At 38.2% G+C, this 22,158-nt stretch overlaps 1 protein-coding gene across 1 annotated transcript in view; it reads right to left on the bottom strand.

Annotated features, from left to right (window-relative positions):
• EYS (eyes shut homolog) overlaps positions 1–22,158 on the bottom strand; it is a gene marked incomplete at both ends in the record, with an annotated part of 1,444,019 nt that overhangs the window by 425,487 nt on the left and 996,374 nt on the right. Inside the window, 1 exon segment of the mRNA XM_080665107.1 lies at positions 12,556–12,788. Within this exon segment, the coding sequence (XP_080521233.1) occupies positions 12,556–12,788 (233 nt within the window).

The raw sequence follows: 22,158 nt of genomic DNA, 5'->3' as shown, positions 1-22,158 counted from the left end.
CAACTGTTTAAATTCAGAACTAATTTGGGTGGTGAAACAGGGATTGATTTGAGTCTTTAATTTACTACAGAAGAAAGCAATTTTTATATATTTTTCACTTTTCCTAAACACTATGGTATTTACCTAATATACCTAAGTAGCTAAATGGTTATCTAGTTATTAAAAAGTAGTTCTCTCTAAATTTAACAACAACAACAAAAAACCCACACCCACATTTGATTTTCTTCTATATCTCAGGTGCTATGCAAGATGCTGAGTTAGAATGACATGAAAGAAAACAGCGACTTTCCTCAATATTTTATTACCTATGAGAGAAAAATAAGTAAATATACTATGGAAATACAAGATAGCAGATACAAAAATAGAGAAAGGCACAAGATATTAAAGGAATGTAGAGTGGGAAACCAAAAGCAGGTTGGGATGTGAATGACAACAAGATGGCTTCCCAGAAAAAGTAATAATTCACCCAAGTCTTTGCAGAAGAAAAGTAGCTAACCAGGTTAGAAAGAACATTACACATAGAAGGAAGATTAGAATGCATGGGACCTGACACAGGCCAGCACACAGAATGCTGGGGAATTATAAATTCCTTGGTATAAGTGGATTAGAGTTTCGATGGTAGGATGTTGGAGGTAAACAAAGCCAGGCATCAATCAGATCATGAATGGTAACGTGTCAGGTAAAAAAAATGTATTTGGAAAAAGAATAAAGTACAGATCTTTTGGAAAATAAATCTGTAAGGGATCCAGAGGAGTGAAACACTCAGAAAGGGAAAAGAAGTCTTTCAATTAGGAATAAAAACTTAAGTGAGAATATGAACTCCAAGATATTCTCTTCAAGCAGCATCCTTTCTCCCAAAGCAGTTTGTTTTTTTTGAAAGCTGTTCTGTTTGTGAGTAATGTCAGGGAAAGCACATAAGAGAAGACAAATTTAATATCCTAGGTTGGAAAAGGCTAGACTATTCCATTACTGAATCTAAAAGACATAGAGAGATATTGCTGTGGCAGATGCTGCAAAGCACTTGCTGTCAAATCCTTCTGTCTTCTTTTCGTGTGTTGAACTTAAAAGCACTCCCTGAATAAAATTTCTCCTTTATAATCTCTGTCTAGGATTCTTCTTCTCAGGGAACTCACCCTGTAACAATAGGCCTGAAGTAAGAAAATAGTCTGACTAGTGACTGCTCCTAGCAAGGTGAAGAGTCATCCGATGTTGAAGCAGAGTTTCATGGCTGCCCCTCAGTCCAAAGTCCAGAGCAACGGCGAGATAAAACCCAAGAGGTTTCATGTTAGAGATCAATCTGGGGGGATACATTTTAGAGCTAATAGGGGCTCTCAAATTGATTCTAACGCTGCCACTTTGAAGATAGAGAAACTGAAGGTCAAAAGAGTCATGATTTCCCTAAAACCCCACAACTAATTAAGGGCTGGGTCGAAGTCTATGTCTTCTCACTCTTAATCTACTGCCATTTTCAGTAAACCTATAATTCTCAAATAGATGTGTTCCCAGGAATCTGCCTCAACTTGTTAGATTTGACTGCAGCTCCAGGAGAAACATGAAGACTCCTGGAGAATGATTTCATTTACTCTTTATATCACAATGCATATGTTGCAGAATGTAAGGAGCATGGGTCTTTTAAGATTAAAGAGACAAGAGATTCTTAAAATCTGTTGGTTAGCGTTGAATCTCCTCTGCTAGTAGGGATAAATCAGTGTAAATGTTTGAGAAAGAATTGCAGGAAGATGTACCATTATTCTGCATATTGAATTTCTTTCCATCTTAATGAAAATGCATTCTAGGTTTATGTTAATATAACAGCATCTGTAAGAGGATTTTTTTCTGTTTTTTTCAAAATTCTTATTAAAGTCTCCAAAGCATAGATAATACAAACAAATGGTGATAACTGCCTCCATTTCTAAAGAGAATTTTCAAACATATCCAAGTAGTATATGCCAAGAGGAGGCCAACTGGTTCAACTACTATTACCCCAAAATCTATATGAGAGAAAGCTAGATATTTATTACACATAGATCCAGCAGAAGGATTAAAACAGAAATGAGCATTGTGACATATCTTGTCTCCACCCCTAATCAAGTGAGGAAGTTTCGAAAAGTATCACTCAGAAATTGTGGACAGCTGGATGCACACTAGCAGAGCCGAAGCAATTTGTAGGGCCCCCTCTGTTGCTATCTGTGCAGGGAGCTCTTGGGAGAACTTGACATGTATTCCTAGAGTTGGGAGGCATGGGATGGAGATGGGGGCCTGCCTTTTGCTGGGAGAATCCAGAAATTAGAAGGATTCATCTACAGGATTATCTGAACTTCTATCAGTTGGCAGGACAGCGATGACTGCAATTTCCTCGGATACAATCCTATATACTAGGTGTACTGGTTAATAATGGATTTTGTAATAAAAACACACACGATAATTTCAAGAGAAACATCGAAATGTTTTATTCAAAGTAATGTCCATCGCAACTCAAGAACATTATGCTAAGTAAAATAAGCCAGTGGGATCTCACTCATATGTGGGATATAATGATCAACATAATTGGATGAACAAGAATAGATCCAGAGACAAATGGTAGGGAAAAGGGGGTTAGAGAGCAACCAAAGGACTTGTATGCATGCATATTAGCATAACCAATGGACACAGACACTGGGATGGTGGGGGCTTGCCTAGGGTGGGAATGGCTGGGGGAGGGGTCAATTGGGAAAAAGGAGACATATGTAAAACTTTAGACAATAAAAAAAACAAAGCAAAACAACAACAACAAACACACGCACACACACACACACACACACACACACACACACACAACAAAGTAATGTCCATCGCTAGCTACACATTTCCCCCATCTTTCAGGTAATTTGTGGATACTGTCCCAATAGAACTTTTCTTCTTTTGAGGCAAACCTTTCAGGGACCCAATTTTCCACTTCTTCGTACGTTTTGAAGTGCTGCTCAGAAAGTGTGTGTGCCATTGATCAGAACAAGTGGTAATCTGAAGGAGCAAGGTCTGGTGAATACAGCGGGTGGGTTAATACTTCCCAGGCAAGATCTTTTAACGTGTCTTTAACTGGTTTTGAAGTGTGTGATGGTGCGTCATCATGAAGCAAAATTATTTTGCCATGCCTTCTGGCACATTCTGGTCATTTCACGATCAAAGTGTGGTTCAAATTGATTATTTGTTGTTGGTAGCGATTAAAATTAATGGTTTCACCTGGTTTTCGCAGCTCATAATATACCACACTTTCCTGATACCACCAAAGGCAAAGCATTGTCTTCTTTCCAAAGCGATTTGGCCTTGCAGTTGATGTTGATGGTTGACCTGGATCAACCCATGATTTTGTGCATTTGGGATTCTCAAAATAAATCCACTTTTCATCACCAGTCACAATTTGATGCAAAAAAAAGACTTTCTTTCGTGCCGTTGAAGCAACATTTTACTGATGACTTTTCTGTTTTCCACTTGTCTTCCATTCAGTTGATGAGGCACCCATTTTCCTTCCTTTAAAATTTTTCTCATTGCTTGTAAATGATCGGAAATTGTTTGCTGAGCAATGTTTAATCTTTCTGCAAGTTGTTTTTGAGTTTGATACGCATCTTAATCCAATAATGCTTGTAATTGTTGGACTTCAAACTTTTTTGGTTGACCTGGACATTCTTTGCCTTTCACATCAAAATCATCACTTTTAAAATGTTTAAACAAACGTTCACAAGTATCTTGAGATGGAGCATGTTCACCATAAGCTTCCCAAAGTATATGATAACTTTTTCTTAAAAACAAAGTAATGAACTAAAACTTCCCACAAATGCTGTTTTTTTTGGCATGAAATTCGACATTTTTAAGTATAAAAATATCTATGATGTTAACGCCTTCAGCAAGTTTGACATATGAAGTTTTGAAGCTTGCTGTCAATACAACAAAATAGCATACATATCAAACTGCATATATATCAACATATGTATAACTCCATCTATTGAAAAAAAAATCCACATTTACTGGTACACCTAGTAATAAAACACTAATATGCAAATAGACCAAATGGCGGAACAACCGAATAACCAAACAATTGATTGCTATGATGTGCGTGGACCATCAGGGGGTGTGTGCAGAACTTGGCGGGTGTTGGCCATAGCAGGATGGTGGAGCAGGTGAGCCAGGGCGGGGGGCACCAGACCAAGGTGGGGCACTGGTCGCTGTCATCGGGGCGAGCCTCTGGTGGTTACTGAAAAGCTTTGCTCCTGCATGCCGCAGTCCTGCCTGGTGCTTGCACCTGCTGCCGGTACCAGCTCCGCTTGTATCCACTGCTGGTGTCCAGCGCCGGTCCTGATCACTCAGCGCCATCAGTGGGTGTGAGCAGTGGCTGCTGTCCCTGATCACCCCTGAGGGCTTTTCCACCTCCCCCTGCTCCTGAGGTGCGATCAGGGCAGCAGCTGCCGCTCACACCACAGCGAGTGTAAGTGGGGCCGGTGCTGTCAGCGCAAGGAGCAGTGGCAGTGGGAGTGAGGCTGCCAGCAGACAGGGGATGTGGGGCAGGGGCGCAGTGAAAGGGATTGGGCAGGGGCACGGAGGATGAGCCGAGACCCACCCCTGTGCCTACCACAGCCTCAGGGCCCACAGTTCCTTTCAAGGTGCACAAATTTGTGCATTGGGCCTCTAGTTGATAATAAGGAAGGTGTCAGGTAACTAGAGCGAATCTGTTTCAAGATGTCAACTGCATCAGGTGCACTGGCCAAAAAGGGTAAAAACGTATTTCCCAGATGGTTGCTAAAGAAAATTTGCAAGGGATCAGCTGAGGGTACACAACCCACAGCAGAGAAATGTGTTGTAAAGAATCAGCAATAAACCATTGCTGTTCCTGCAATGACAGAAGGCATTTACTGCCTACACAGAATTAGAATCACCACATGTGAATGAATAAGACTTCTGACACCTTTTCTGATTCCTTCTATCCCTGATTTGACTCTGGAGGCTCAAAATTTATGGAGAAAGTCTAAGAAGGGAAGAGATGGGAGGGTATGGGCAGCTTCATATTAGGTGTGGGATGACATTGGATTAGTTTGTTAAATTAAGTTAGACTACTTAATACCTGCAAGTGACCCAAAAGCTATGAAATATATCCAGATTGTCTCAAAATAAGGGGAAGAGAAATCTGGTAGGAAATACCTTGTTAATGCTGGGAGAAATTAAACTATTCTTGAGTGTAAGTCAAGTAACTTAATAAGCTAAATTCATGACTAAGTCATTATAGATGACATTGTCTCAATGTCTATATCCTATACTTTAAGGGAGATTTAAAAATATTATAGACATGTACAAGTGGTTAAAAGAACAATTTTTGGCATCAGTCACAGTTTGAGTTGAGTTCTGGCTTTGCCGATCTCTGTATGACGTAGGCAAGTTACTTTCTCAGTGCTACATTCTTCATTAGTAGGATGAATATTAATATAGTTTATACATTTTGTGGTATATTCCCAGCCAACCATAATTATTCCTTCTTGGGTAGCTGCTTTCTGATCTCTGTTAGGATGCTTTTGGCCAGAGTGACTGGGTTTGGAGTGGTCATCTTAGCCACACATAACTATCCTAGGCTCAATCCAAGACAAATTCAGTCTCTCCATTGGAAGGACACTACCGTGTTGACTCAAAAGCCATTGTCAGCAAGGAGATGGTGAGAAGAGCGAAATTTGACTCCAACAAAGTATCCTAGTTGAGTACCTTTAAGTTTTCATTCTGTGGTTCTGTGAGATGCTGCCTTTATATTTTTATAATAATTTTTAAAGATCTTTGCTTACATTAACTTGGGTCAGATAGGAAGGATAGTTTTAAGAACTTGGATTCAAATAGCAATTCCAAAATTTACATGGGCAAGTTACTGAAATCTCTGCATACATTGTCTCTCCTGAATTATGAGGAGATAATGGCATTTACTTCAAAATCACACTCATTCATGAAAAATGAGTCATTACAGGCTAAGATTAAGAACAATGCCTAACACATATTAAGCATCCAATAAAATGTTAGCTATTATTTATTGAATTGCTTGGAAACAAAAATAACTACTAATAGAGTATTATCTGACTCACAGGGTTGGTGTGGTGATTGAAGGAGAAAAATGCAAGAAAAGAGCTTAACGTGGTAGAAAGTATGAAATGGTAATTATGTGTTGATTTCTTTTTTTTTTAAAATATATTTTATTGATTTTTTTACAGAGAGGAAGGGAGAGGGATAGAGAGCTAGAAACATCGATGAGAGAGAAACATCGATCAGCTGCCTCCTGCACACTCCCTACTGGGGATGTGCCCGCAACCAAGGTACATGCCCTTGACCGGAATCGAACCTGGGACCCTTCAATCTGCAGGCCGACGCTCTATCCACTGAACCAAACGGGTCAGGGCATGTGTTGATTTCTTATTTCCCATTTACTGCATCTGATGTTAATCTACAGAAACATTGCGTTTATACAAAGCATCCATTTCTCATTTTTAATCTACAAGCAGCAAAGAAAACTGCAGGCAAAGGGTGATATACATATATGTGAGCATTGGTTTCAATTTCCACATCTCTCCATATCTATTTATCCTTATATGGAGAGATACTTAAAGCTAGTATACTTTATTCTCTATACTAGAGCAGAGAATAAAAACATACCCACAGAAACAGCTTAACAAAATGGATTAAAGCAATTAAAATAGGTGTAGTATTTCAAGAACAGACAGTTTAAAGAATAAGTTCTTTTGCTCAGGTGGTACTATATTTCATTAATGAAATTATGAGTAAGAACATATTGTGGCCTCTTAAATACAATTTCTATTAATTTTGTCATGCCAAAGGCATATGTTGAAGAAAATACTTGCCCTAAAATCAATTTCCCATCATTTATTCTTAATTAGCTCTGGTCATCACAGTACTTTTGTATTATCATTGTACAAGGTGGGGCAAAAGTAGGTTTACAGTGTGAGTACATGAAACACAGAGTTTAGTCTTGAATTACTTATTATTATGTTGTTTATTTGTATTGCAACCATAAACCTACTTTTGCCCCACCCTGTATAATAACATTTTAGGGCTGGTTAACATTACTCTTTGTTTTTACTGTTGATCTATTCTCATTTCATCCACATTTATATTTTTCAATTCTTTGCAATGATTTATTCTAGTTAATTCTAGAAAGCAGAATTTTCTTTCAAATCCTTACTATTTCATCGTAAACAGTACAACACAAATGCATTCATGTATTTAAACCATAGTTTAAAATGTTAAAATGACAAATAAGAAGATAGAATGCAACTAATCCTATTTAATTTAATTATATGATATATTCTCATATGGAAAAGGTTAATGTTTTCTTTTAAAATAAATAAATAAGAAATAAGAAAGGGTATGGACTGCAGGAACTAAGAAAAAACAGCCATTGCATTTAGTATCTGACTATAAAACTTTACTAAATTTCCTGTGAACAGGAACAATGGGCTCATTACAAATTTGAATAGATGGGTAAAATTAATGGAATAGTTTTTCTTTTAGTTAATTTACTCTAGTCCCATTTTTAGTTGAAGGAAATTACCAGAACTCACAATTTTACCTTAAAAAGGAAATGGTAAAAAGTCATTCTTACATATCCATTTTCACAACAACATAATACTTTCTTCATCTAGAAGACAAAAACATGTCATCCTTTTTTTGATGGATGGGGAGTATACATATTCCCTCCTCTTCCTGTATGAACTTTTCTGGATTATTACTAATGTCAATAGAGAGACTGATGAACATCTAGATTTTACACAGTTACAAGCACCAGGATGGAGAGGGAGCTTTTCTACTAAAGAACACGTTGCTCCCTGCTGGAGAATGCAACAATGATAGAAGAGCACAGAAGATTGGAACCTTCAGCCCACCCTTGCCTTCAAAAACAAAATCCTCTGTCTCTGATCACTAGTATTCTTGTCTCTCTTCAGCTCTTGTTCTTGACTTCAATCCCTATTCATTTGCAACTTAACATCTTAATATTTTAGCAGTTTCCATAGACTAGTAAATATGCTACATTGCTCTCTGATTAGAAATACAGATTTTCAGACATGGGTATTATGTTTGAAAAGACAGACACCCATTCCTTGGTCCTTTTCTGATGATGTAGATTATCAGTTCTCTGGAGAGCAGATAAATCAGTGTGATATGTTGATTAATGTTCTGTTTCTATGCCTTCTTGGCTCTGGAATGTCTGACATTATCCATCTGATCTAAAAAGTTAATAAATAAATTCAGAGTACTCTAACACGACTTTAAAATATATTCTGGTTATGGTAAAACCAAAGGCATCATTAAGACAGTCTTTTAAATATATATATTTATAACAAGACAAAACACCCAGTAAAATCTTTCACTTTTATTTCCAGGTTTGCAATTTCCTCAGTGCAGTTGACCTTTAAGCATATATAAAATATATACAGACAGGATTTCAAATAAAACAAAAGGTTTCTTGGTTTTAATGTATGGCATTTAAATACTCCTTTACTGCACTATTTATAAAACTGTTTTATACAACACCTAAAAGTATGGGGCTGTTTAAAAATGTTAATCCTGTAATTAATAGTCAGAGGCATACGCTTCCCCCAAGCACAGGCACTGATATTCTAAATCTGTCACTCTGAACTTTACAGTAGGAGACAGCCATCTGCTTGCATGCAACCATCTGAAACAAAGCAAGACTATATGCTCTTATGTTTCCCCTGGTGAGATGTAGGATCATTATGATAAAGTGGGCAACAAGGTTGAGCTCACATGAATTAAGGTAACATGTGTTGAGAAAAAAAAGAGCATATTAAATCAAACTGATTCTGTAAGTCAATGTTATTAGGTGACTGGATATGGATGATTTAATAAAGTAGAGCACATGACGTAATGCTCTACCGAGCTGTGTTATTCTGAGGGTTAAGTGAAATAAGATTCAGAAAGTACTTAGTGCAGCATCTGGTACACCAAAACTATTCACAATGTAGTTTATATAATTTACTAGGTAGATGTTAAATGTACTCAACAGGGACTTAGCAAGAAATAATTTTCATAGCAATCTATCAGTAAAGTCTAAGCAATTTAATACTGAGAGCATTTCTAAGACATATATCATCTATAATAAAAGGATAATATGCTAATTAGACCAGATAGACTGGACATCTTCTGGACGTCTTTCCGGACAAAGCCATGGTGGCGGGGCTGAAGCAGAGGCAGTTAGGAGCCATCAGGCCGACAGGGGAGAGCAGTTATAGGCATCAGGTAGGCAGGCAGAGTGGTTAGGGGTGATCAGGCAGGCAGGCAGGTGAGCGGTTAGGAGCCAGCAGTCCTGGATTGCAAGAGGGATGTCCAACTACCGGTTTAGGCTTAAACCGGCAGTCGGGCATCCCTCAAGGGGTCCCAGATTGGAGAGGGTGCAGGCCGGGCTGAGGGACACCCCCCCCATGCACAAATTTTGTGGACCAGGCCTCTAGTATGTATATATATGCGTACACACATACACACACACACACACACACACACACACACACATATATATATATATTAGAGGCCTGGTGCATGAATTCGTGCATGGGTGGGGTCCGGACAGCCTGGCCAGGGGGGAGGGGACATGGGCGGTTGGCCAGCCTGCCTGCTGGTCGAACTCCTGGTCTAGGGGACAATTTGCATATTAGCCTTTTATTATATAGGATATACACTGAGTGGGCAGATTTTTATGTGTTCAGAGATCATAATAATCTGGCCACTCAGTGTATCTTATCTAATAAAGAGGGAATATGCTAAATGACCATCACTCCATCACAAATATGGCTGCACCCACAGCTGAGGCCAAGTTCCCATAAGAAGACTTAATGAGCAATCAGTAGGGACCTGAGGCTATGCCCTCCCCCACACCCATGGGGCTTGACAGAGGACCTCAGGCTGTGTCCCCCACCCGGCAGGGCTTGACAGGGGACCTTAAGGTGCACCCCCAGTGCTGGGTTGGGGGAACTCAGGCCACGCCTCCCCCACCCAGTGGGGCTTGATGGGGTACCTGAGGCTGTGCCCCCCTGCTGGTGGGGCTTGATGAGGGACCTGAGGCTACGACCCCCTCCCAGTGCTGGGCCGGGGGACCTGAAGTTACGACCCCTGCCCGGCGGAGCTTGACAAGGGTGGGACTGGCCAAGTCTGGATCTAGCCCAATGGGGGGGGGTGGCCGGGTCTGGGTCTCACGTGATTTTGAGGCACATGTGGTGGGCGGGGACATGACTCTGGGTCCCGTGGTGCACCCCAGACGCTGACAGGAGGAAGGTTTTTATATACATTTTACTAATTTTCTTTCATCTCTGACACTTCTATTATAGAGAAAAGGCAAATAGCAATATTAAATTATTTCCTCTAATTAATCCCCTTTTAATGTGCTCGAATTTCATGCACCAGGCTACTAGTATATATAAAAAGAGAAGAGAGGGGGAGAGAGAGAGAAATACTTTGATTTAAGGAACTGTTTATCCACAGCAAGATTTCTAACAGGTAGTAGAAACTGGCATACAATACTGTTTATTTAAATCTACTCTTAGAAATTATGGCATCTGACCGACCTGGATAATGCTATAAAAAGTCTCATTATGGTAGCAGATTCCTGAGTCATGGGCCTTAGGCGGTAGTCATTATCTGTCAATCTGGATTCTAAGATGCATACCAGTGTGCCTTATATTTAGAGCATCACACTAAAAACATAAACCTGTTCTTGACTTCCTCTATAACTGAAAGAAGAAAGGTACTTAATTCCAGTTTAGGGGGTAAATGGCAAAAGCAAATACTGATCATTTTTAAATTTAGAAAGAACATTCCTAATTCTAAAAATGTATATCACACCACATTCTAAATATTATATCGAAATATATTTCCCCAAAGGAGGCAAGAATAGCAACAAAGTTATAGGTAATGCTATCATGGCTGATAACCTAAAAGAAGTCCTGTTGCATGCATTTTTGTTTAGTGCATCATACATCTCAGATATCACTGACAAAGTTTCTTCAAGAAAAAACAAGTCATCCTCTTGGTAATAATTATTTACTCACGTTTTCTGATTATTTTTCACTTAGAAATAAGTAATCTATAGTGGATTACCTAGTTATAGCAACACATTAATGACATTCCAGTCATTAGTTTTCAAAATATTGTAAATTCAACAGAAAAAAGAGGTAGAAAATGAATAATACTCTTGGAAAAAGATAGAACATTCCCAACAATGAATACAGAGCAGAGATTCTTTTCCGGAGTTCAGGTTCCTGTTATCTGTCATCTCAAACACCAAATGTTATTAAACTTCAGTCAAGTCTTAGATTTAACTCCAAATAAATCTGAATTACTCCTATTCTGAAGAAAAGTATAGGTCACTATCTGAGTGTTAAAGCTACTGAGTAAGGAATTAGGAGGAAAAACTGGAGAGGTACTAGAGGGTCATTTGTACTCTGATGCATGTGGTTGACCAGGACATATACTCATTAACTAAAAACTCCTTTTACAATATCAATTTCACCACTGTCAATACATTTGGGCTAAAAAATTAAAATATCAAAGTATATTTGAAGAAGGTTAGGAGGGTATTTTTCTAAGACTTTACCTATCATGAAATCCAAGAAAGAAAAAACTCTCTCAGAGTTTTACTTGCTTACTTGGCTGAATATTAAAACATCCACTACAGTCACACAAGATCATTCAGGAAGAAGAGTTGAATACCATATACACATACCTTTGAATTAGGTTTGGAGGCCTCACATTTTGGTATTTAAAAAAGTGGTTATTTAACACAATCTTGAATGAGTAATGAATTTCTCTGCTATCTGAATCATTATCCACTAGTAATCCTCCCCCCTCCTTCCCCAATTTAAAACCAGTGATTAATTTTACACAGGAAACAATGACACTTTTAAGCTATTAGTGGAGGGACATGCAGTCAGCTGCCTCATAACCTAAAGTCTTTGTAATCTGCCCAGGGCATTTCTGACTGTAGGTGCCCAGCATGGCTTTAATTAACTGAGACTCTCAGGAGGCCCCTAGATGTTGACAATAGGAAATTTTTCACTTCATTCATAAATAATTCCATTAATGCTAAAATTAAGTTCTTAAGCATTGAAAAATAATGTACTCTTCCAACACACCAAAATAATTTAAATATGGAGATCTGCTTATGTGATTTGATTAACAAGCAATAAAAGAAGCATTAATTAGAACCAAATTATTTCTATGGTGACAAAGGATGCAATATCATACTTTTAGAAGAAACTATGTAAATAACATTACATTTCAACTTTTTTTTTTTGGTGGCAAATGAAAATATATTTTTAATGGTAATTCTAATAAAAATATCTCAGGTTTGTTTCTACATTATTGAACTGAAAATGTTCTTTCAGAATTGATTTTTAAGTAAAATTATACAGAAGTTTCTTGTTTGAACTACTATCCATCACTGTGTGTACAATAGGTTTTAATTCTCTTCCTCTCCCCAGAGAAGTTTTCAAGAAGGAATATAGAAGGATAATGAAGATGGATTACCTTGTTTGCAGAAATGGCCAGTGAAATGTAGTGGACAGTCACACTGGAATGAGAATGCACCACTTGAGAGGAAGATGGGATGGCAAGTGCCTCCATTGTGGCACACATCCTCCTGGCACACAGATGGCACTGCAGGAGAGGGGCTGAGGGAAGTCCCCATGGAGTCCACCCCTTCTGTCCCACCAGAAGGAGCAGTAAAGGAGGATGTTGCAGACAGAGTAGAATACTGAGATCTAGATTTATAAGCAGATCAGAAAACACAATATAAGTAAAAGTACCAGAAACTTAAGTAGAAAAGACAGAAACTTTTGTTTAAAATAAGAGAAGGAACCCCCCCTCCCCCAAGTCATCTAAGGTTTAAGTGAAAGCAAATAGAATTACTATATATGTTTTACAATCATGGGGTTATAAATGTTGAAAATGTCTGAGCCACAGAATGTGAACCTCGGTGAATTGTCGATTTATGTGGTTCTGAGAAGCTAAATTAATTTCTTTAAACTAGTAAGAAACTGGGGTATATTAGCTTCCATAAGCCTAAGAGTCATTTTTATGTAAAGGAATTAAAATTTTGACTAAACATAGTTCTACTTTGGCTACTCTAAATGTCATGAGCATAAGATCAAGAAGGTAGGCCATGTTACATTTTCATGATAAAACTGCTTGAACTTCAGTTATTTCTATGTTGATAGCTAGAAATATGTATTTCTCAGAGTGACTTGCATTCATTTGTCGCAGGTATCCAGGAGGTATTTTAGAAATGCCTACAAATGATTCCTTAACAATTTTTCACAAATTATACTATCAGTCTAATTTTTCTTCCATAATAAATAATAACCAAAACAATTCCCTTTGAATTACATTGAATTTCTTTATTTTTGCATTCATAGTGTCTTGATAATCAAATTCCTCTCTACTTCTCAGCTTATTTTATCATGATTTCTCATAAGGAACTTAACTTCTCTCAAGCCTAATGAGATTCCTATTAGAAGAATTTGAGCTTTCCAAATTTGGAAATTTGTTCATGCCACTTTCTATGCATCATTGTTCCTCTCCTGACCTACCGTGTCAAGACAAGATCTATATTGTTTCCTCATCATAGCCTTCCTGGTGGCTCCTAGCCCACGAAGATGAAATTGATGTTTCTGTCATCTCTAAAATTCCATAACATGTCATTGAACCGATGCTCGGATATTCCCTCCTGCTTGTAGTAGATTTATTATTTTATCCACAGCCACTCCTGCTCAGTTTTACACTGGCCATTGTTTCTCCACCTTCCCCACACACAGATTCCTTATTTTGGCAGAATTCCTTATTCCCAGTAAACACTTTATAAATATGTGTTAAATTAATGCCTTTAGTGTACTCCTTCCTGAGTGCTACATACTGCTTGGGAAGCAGTGCTTTTAAAAATTCAATCAATGTAATCATTAATAAAATTATCTTGTTAATATGAAAAATCTTGCTGCAACATAAATAATTAAAATTTAACTGAGTACATTTTCATTTTGTATGATGTCTATTGAGTATAATTTTTTTTAAAATTATCTTTATTGTTGAAAGTATCACAGTTGTCCCCTTTTTCCCCATTGACCCCTCCTCTCCACAACCCCATCTGCCCTGAGGCCTTCACCACACTATTGTCTGTGTCAATGAGTTTGATTTCAAATCCACTTTTTTTTTGACAAGACATGAAGTTGCGTTTAAGAATGAAGTTGTTCTGACCTAGGAATGAAGTTGTTTTTAAGAGTGAAGTTGTTTTGCTAGAAGAGTGAAGTAGTCTATGTCAGGATGTTATCCTCTCAGCTGTTGTCACGGATGAGCACTCAATAGCTCAGCTGCCGAGGAGCATCAGTGGTACATATCAAGTAAAACACATGACAAGAGTACATTTAGACGATAAATACCTGTAATTTGTGAAGACTATTCTGGAGTGTTCAGCCTGGGCAGGGCTACCCTTGGCTGATCTAAAGAGCTCTGTGAAGACCTTTGGGGCTTTAGCTCCCACTGAGGTCAAGGTGACTCTTACTGGCAATGGGGAAAGCCAGGCAGTGGTTCTACAAAGAACATCCTGCAGGTCAACACTAGCGCTATCATTCCCTAGCAAAGTGCTCTAGCAACAGGGACTTTTACTTTGGCACTGACATGTGGACATCAGCTCTTGGTTGACCAGGCTGAGTTGTCTTCTGAGTACAACTTGCAGAAAGATACACCTCAACTATATATAGACTCAATTCTTTTTCTCTCTCCTTGGCTGGAACAATAGTATAATTAATCTCTCATGGCTTTAGTGTACAGTCATGGCTCAGAGATATTGTGAGTTAGGTATCAGATCACCGCAATAAACTGAGTATCATAATAAAGTGAGTTGTAATATTTTGGTTGGTGAAGGGTCTTGCCTTCAGTTTGTGAAAGAATCAACATCTGTGAAGTATAATAAAGCGAATAAAATGAGGTATGTCTGTATGGGTTTTTTTGGCTGTTTAAGAGACATGATCCTCTATGCTATTGGTTTATGAATTACAATTCCTGAAGTGAACCTGTGTTAAATAAAACATTGGGAAAAGCAAAGTCAGTGTGAGATCATAATTTTGCCCCCAAAACAAAACACTGTCAAAAAGATAAAACGTTGGCAAAAAAGTGAGTTCAAAGGTATTTTCTGACTGATATTAGAAAGCTATTTTTGTGTTTACTATGTATATCAACTCACTGGAATAAAAAAATTGAAGTGAAATAGATAATATAAAAATGTTTACTAAAAATAGTGTTAATGTGCTAGTCAGTTTTTTTTGTTTACAATCCATTTACAACCTGAAATTCTTCTTGATGGTGTTTATCACAAACTATAACCATATGTTTACTTTTGTGATTTTTTTTTTTAAGTCTGACTCACTTCTCTTTCCTCTGGATTGTAATTTCCATGAATGACAGATGGATCACTTCTGCTCTTTTCTTCATTTTTATCCCTAACAATGCTTGACTTCAAATAGGCTCTCCAAGAAATATCTTATAAATAAACTTGAATCATTTTTGCAAACATGCAATATATCACACCACTAACAAGAAAAACAATAAGTAAAAATGATTCAGTTCTTCTTTGGGGTCAATTTCATAACTCCATGACATAGCTCTTTAGTTTTTTAAATAATGTAAATTCTCAAAATTTTGATGCAATCTTATCATCAACTTTCTCTGATTTCATTGTATTAGATTAGCACAGTTCTCCCCATTTATACTCATTATATAAGTCTGTCTCTTTAAGGTAACTCTGTCAAGTGAAGTGGCAATACTAATTTGAATTACATGGGATTTATTACTCAGTATTCCATATTCTAATTTAATTTTTAAGTTTAGTGTTTCTGAATGATTTCAGCATTTCATCTCTTGCCATAGACAATATAAACTGCAGTCAATCATCTTTTTCTTGGGAATCAATTAGACTGAGTTAAATGTCACTACTTCTTTCTCCTACTGTATTTGCTGTAGGGGAGCGGGAGGTGCTATGTTTCACTTGAAAAAATAATTACTATCGCCCTAACTGGTTTGGCTCAGTGGATAGAGCATCGGCCTGCGGACTCAAGGGTCCCGGGTTCGATTCCGGTCAAGGGCATGTACCTTGGTTGCGGGCACATCCCCAGTGGGGAGTGTGCAGGAGGCAGCTGATCGATGTTCCTCTCTCATCGATGTTTCTAACTTTCTGTTCCTCTCCCTTCCTCTCTGTGAAAAATCAATAAAGTATAAAAAAAAAAAAAAGAAAAAATAATTACTATCAATTGAGCCATCAATTAAAACATTAAGATCATTAATCAAATTTTGAAAACATTCTATGTTATCAGGATCAAATTTTATATGATATATTCTTAATTATGTCATAAATTTACCAATTATATAATTTAGACCGAAATAAAAGTTATTCAATTTATTATATACTAGAGAACCAGTGCACAAAATTCGTGCATAGGGGTGTGTGTCCCTCAGCCCAGCCTGCACCCTCTCCAATCTGGGACCCCTCGAGGGATGTCCGACTGCCCATTTAGGCCCAATTCCGGTGGGATCGGGCCTAAATGGGCAGTCAAACATCCCTCTCACGATCCAGGACCGCTGGCTCCCAACCGCTCGCCTGCCTACCTGCCTGATTGCCCCTAACTGCTTCTGCCTGCCAGCCTGATCACCCCCTAACCACTCCCCTGCCAGCCTGGTTGCCCCTAATTGTCCTCCCCTGCAGGCCTGGTCACCCCCAACTGCTCTCCCCTGCTGGCCCGGGTACCCCTAACTGCCCTCTCTTGCCAGCCTGGTCGCCCCTAACTGCCCTCTCCTGCAGGCCTGGTCACCCCTAACTACCCTCCCCTGCTGACCTGGTCACCCCTAACTGCCCTCCCCTCCAGGCCTGGTTCCCCCAACTGTCCATCCCTGTAGGCTTGATCACTCCCAACTGCCCTCCCTTGCAGGCCTGGTCTCTCCCAACTGCTCTCCTCTGCAGGCCTGGGTCCCCCCCAACTGTCCTCCCCTGCTAGCCTGATCGCCCACAACTGCCCTCCCCTGCTGACCATCTTGTGGTGGCCATCTTGTGTCCACATGGGGGTGGCCATCTTTGACCACATGGGGGCAGCCATCTTGTGTGTTAGAGTGATGGTCAATTTGCATATTACCTCTTTATTATATAGGATTTTAAAGACAATTTTGCTATGGTTGTTTTTTACATAAAAAGTTAAAAATATCAAGTGAATGTGGATGTTTATTAAACACAACTACATGATGGTCATATTAATACAGTTAGCAATGTAAAAGGAATATTAAAGTTGTAATTCTTTTTCATTCTAAAATAATGAATGTTTGAATGTTTGGAAACAAAGCAAAACTAAGAGTTTTCAAAATTGTTTTTTAAACAAACAATATTGCAAAAATTGAACTTCTTTGCCTTTCTTATCTAAATACAAGAATCTGCTTGATTGTCTCCTGGGTAACTGTGGATAAGAATATAGTGATAAACCAGTCATTGTTATAACAATTAATAAGATCTCAATAACGGAATGATTTAATAATTGCTAATTATGCTAATTTTATTCAAAATCAAGTCTGATCTTTAGAGACAGACATTTTAAAAAGACAGTGATTTCTAATCATCTTAGGAAGGTATAGAGGTGGAATAAGAAAGGCACTCATTGTCTCATTGCTGCCACTCTTGCTCTTTACGGGATCCTATAGAATCTCTTGGGTAGCAGGCAGCAAGCAGTTTGCATTGCTTCAGCCTGAGGGATTTTGCTATTGTCAGCACACATCTGTCTGGCCTCAATGTCTTAGAAGGAGGAAGGGGCTGACTCACAAGTGTGAATCCTGGAAAACCTTCACAGCAGAGAAGGAGAATTTTTAGAATTATTTTAAAGTATTAAAAAAAAAAAAAAAACTGACCATGAGGAATCTTGAGTTTGTGACTATGAATAGTGAAGGGGAAAGCAAAGTTTCCAAAACCATTGTTAATTAGATTTTTTTAAAGCACATAAGTAAATGTGTTATAACCTAGGCAACAGAAGACATATACCTGATATACAAATCTATAATAATAAAAGCGTAATATGCTAATTAGACCAGACGTCCTTCTGGACGACCTTCCGGATGAAGCTGGGGCTGTGAGGGAAGCCTGGGTCCCAGATGCCAGAGGGAAGCCAGTGCCAACATCCGGGGGAAGGAAGGCCTACTCTTACATGAATTTTGTGCATCGGGCCTCTAGTAGTCTATATAAATACTCTTTTCTATAAAAATGAGAATAGTAAAAACACACATACACCATTATACTTCACATTTTCACCTACTAGAATATGCTATTTTACTCTTTATTTTTTTCCCCTAAAAATAATTCTTAGCAGGCTGTACTATAAGTAAGTGTAATCTTCATTTTCCTTTTAAAAGCTGCAGAGTTTTATATGGTTTGATATATATCACTGATTCTATCAGTTTGGAATTAATATATTTAAGCTGTTTCAGATTTTTTCCCTATTATCTGGATCATCGATTCATTTTAATAGCTATGTTGAGATATAACTTACAGACAAAGAGCACACCTATTAAAGGTGCAAGATGCAATAATTTTTAGTAGATCCAGAGTTACACAACCATTGCCACAGCCTAATTTTAAATTTGTCATCCCCAAAAAGAAACCCAGTGCTTATTAGCAGTCACTCCATACATCCCAGCCTCAGCCTACTTTCTATCTCTATAGATTTGTCAATTTAGGACATTTCATATGAAAGGAATCATATAATATGTGGTCTTTGTGACTTGGCATAACGTTTTCACGTAACAGAACTTTTTCCCTTTTACTACTGGGGGCTATATATATATCTTTTTATTAGTTCATGGTCACTTGAGCTGTTTTTAGATTTTGGCTATTATAAACAATGTTACTATGAACATTCATGTTCAAGTTTTTGTCTGGATGTTATGTTTTCAATTCTTTGGGGTATATAGCTAGAGTAGAACTGCTGGATCATGTACTCTATGTTTAACATTTTGAACAACAGCCAAACAAGTTTCCAAAGAGGCTGCACCACTTTACATTTTTACCAGCAAGATATGAGCATTCCAATTTCACCACATCATTCTCTACTAGGTCTAAAATTTATGTTGTTTTTAGTTTGATCTAATAACTGAAAATAATTACCCATAGTGAACTTTATCTGAGAGCAAAACAACACAGAAAAATGGTTGTGATTTGAAATGTACTTAATTGGCATGGTTATAGTAAAGACAAAATAGGTAAAATTATTGTTAATACATGAAACAATTCTCATTTGCCATTCAAAATGAGAATTAGATATCAAAACAACAAATTATGTACGGAAAAATCAGTCTGAAGAAGCACGATCCCAACTGTTACTCCTCTTTTTTAAATATAACATTATGCAATAGAAGAAGAATCAAATCCTAACAATTAAGACTAGAAGATTTAACATTTTAAGACAAGTAAATTAATTCACTATAACATAATACGATTTTTAATAGATTTTGTTTTCACATTTTCTAAATTTCTTTCACTGAAGGAATACATTTCTCGTCCTCACAATCTCCTGTTCTTTAGCTGTTACATATTCATAGGTAGGGTTAATACCACAGATATTCTCACATAATTGATGTTCAGAGCATCACTGTATGTGAGGCAGTACTTGTATCCTAGGGTATTCCAAACCACTGTCTCTCAGTGTATAGGAAGATAATTTTGAAAAGCTGTACGCCCCTGAAAAGATCTGATTCTCTCTTCTCATGCAAGTCCTACTGAGAGCTGTTCTTCTTTTATAAAATATATTTTTATTGATTTCGGAGAGGAAGGGAGAGGAAGAGAGAGATAGAAACATCAATAATGAGAGAGAATCATTGATTGGCTGCCTCCTGCACACCCCCTATTGGGGATCAAGCCCACAATCCAGGCATACGCCCTTGACTGGAATTGAACCCGTGACCCTTAGTCCGCAGGCTGACTCTCTATCCACTGAGCCAAGCTGGCTAGGGCTGATCTTCTCCTTCTTCTTTTTTTAAAATATATTTTTATTGATTTCAGAGAGGAAGGGAGAGGGAGAGAGAGATAGAAACATCAATGATGAGAGAGAATCCTGCACACCTCACACTAGGGATCCAGCCCGCAACCTGGGCATATGCCCTGACCTGGAATTGAACCATGACCTCCTGGTTCATAGGTTGACATTCAACCACTGAACCACACCTGTTGAGCCTGAGAGTTGTTCCTGATCACAGGGAACATGCAAGACCTCCCCACGGTGATTCCAGAGCTAAAAGCTGGATGAGAGTTAGTTTAATGCTTCCTGTCTATATGCCAAATCTGGAACTATCAGAAATCCTGGATTTCTTTCCTTGCCTTGCCTTCCATGTCTCAAATTCTAGTTTTCCTCTTTTCTTAAACTAATAAAATGGCTTCTCTTGTCAGCTCTATGTTTATATTTACTTTTCAGTATCTCTGACTTTAGTTCTTGTTTTTTCCACACTTCATTGTGTTTTTATTCCAAATATATTTTATTGATATCAGAGAGAGGGAGATGGAGAGATAGAAACATCCTATCTAATAAAGAGGAAATATGTGAATTGACTGTCACACCCTCAAAGATGGTGGTGCCCACAGCCCAAGATGGCAGTGCCCAGTCCCCTCAGCCTCGCCAGGCCTGCCCCAAGGCAGGTCCGGCCACTCTGCACGCCTGCCTCCAGAGTCCCCCAGTCCCCTCAGCCCCTCAGCCGCCCAGGGCCAGCCCAAGGAGCAGGCAAGCCTCGGATGGCGGCTGCCCAGCTGATGCTCAAGGTGCAGGCAAGCCTCAGATGTCAGCTGCCCAGTCGCCCAGGGCTGGCCTGAGGTGCAGGCAAGCCTTGGATGGTGGCTGCCCAGCCGCCCAGGGCCGCCCAAGGCTCAGGTAACCAGGGCCGGCCGAGGCTTGCGCTGCCGGCAGTGGCAGCAGCAGAGGTGTGATGGGGTGTCGCCTTCCCCTGATTGCCGGGTCACCCCCCGCCCCTGACGGCTTCCAGACTGTGAGAGGGGGCAGGCCGGGCTGAGGGACCCCCCTCCAGTGCATGAATTTTCATTCACTGGGCCTCCAGTCAATGATAAAAGAGTATCACTAATTAGCTGCTTCCTGCATGTCCCTTACTGGGGACTAAGTTTGCAAACCTGGCATGGAATTGAACTGTGACCTCCTGGTTCATAGGTTGACTCAGCCATTGAGCTACACCAGCCGGGCAACACTTCATTGTTTTTTTTATGATTATCTCAAGTTTTAGGACTTAAATCCTTAATGTAACTTTATTAATTTACTTACTTAATCAGTACTTCATATAATTCTGATAATAGTCATTGCTGAAGGTATATTGTTTTATTTTATAAATTTTCAAATATACATATATATTCTGTGATACAGCATAAAAAGAAGAAAACTATTTTAAAATGTAAAATGTAATCATCATTAAGGAAACTGGATTCTATATCATGAATCCTTAATGAAAGCTATAAATTCATATTTTAATGATATTATTTAGATATTTTATAGCAAATTAAATTTAAAATGACATTTATAAAAACAATATTTTTTACTAAGCATATTTTTACTTAATAGCTACATTTAGAAATCATTGGTTTGAGTAACTTTCCACTACAGAGAGTAAAACATTTATAAATATGCACATTTTTAGTAAGTAATTTATGTCAAGTGGAACATTTATTCTTTTGTTAAATTTAAACTACTCCCTCCATTATGGAGAAATACTACCCTAGATACTGCCAAATTAACATAAAACTTATAGGAAAAAATAATATTCTAAAATATCAGTCAGTATTAAAAATGCGTGATTACTTATTAACTGAAAAGTACATACAAATTAGAGAAAAGTATTTCAACCATCAAGGTGTCATGATTAAAGACGCATGCTTAACCTCAGTCATAAGAACATGTGTGATGACTAAAGCAAATGCAAATTTGTTTTCTAGTCTTACAAGGAGAGAAAAACTTTCTCAGATCCTAGGAACCCCAGAGTATTTATTTCACAAACAGAACACTTTCATGGAATCTTGACATAGAAATTTCCAGCCTGGATTTTAAAAATAAAGACGCCAAA

This window comes from Plecotus auritus (genome assembly GCF_963455305.1).
Source record: "Plecotus auritus genome assembly, chromosome: 4".
NCBI classification, from domain to species: domain Eukaryota; kingdom Metazoa; phylum Chordata; class Mammalia; order Chiroptera; family Vespertilionidae; genus Plecotus; species Plecotus auritus.
This window is presented reverse-complemented; position numbering and strand designations above follow the sequence as displayed.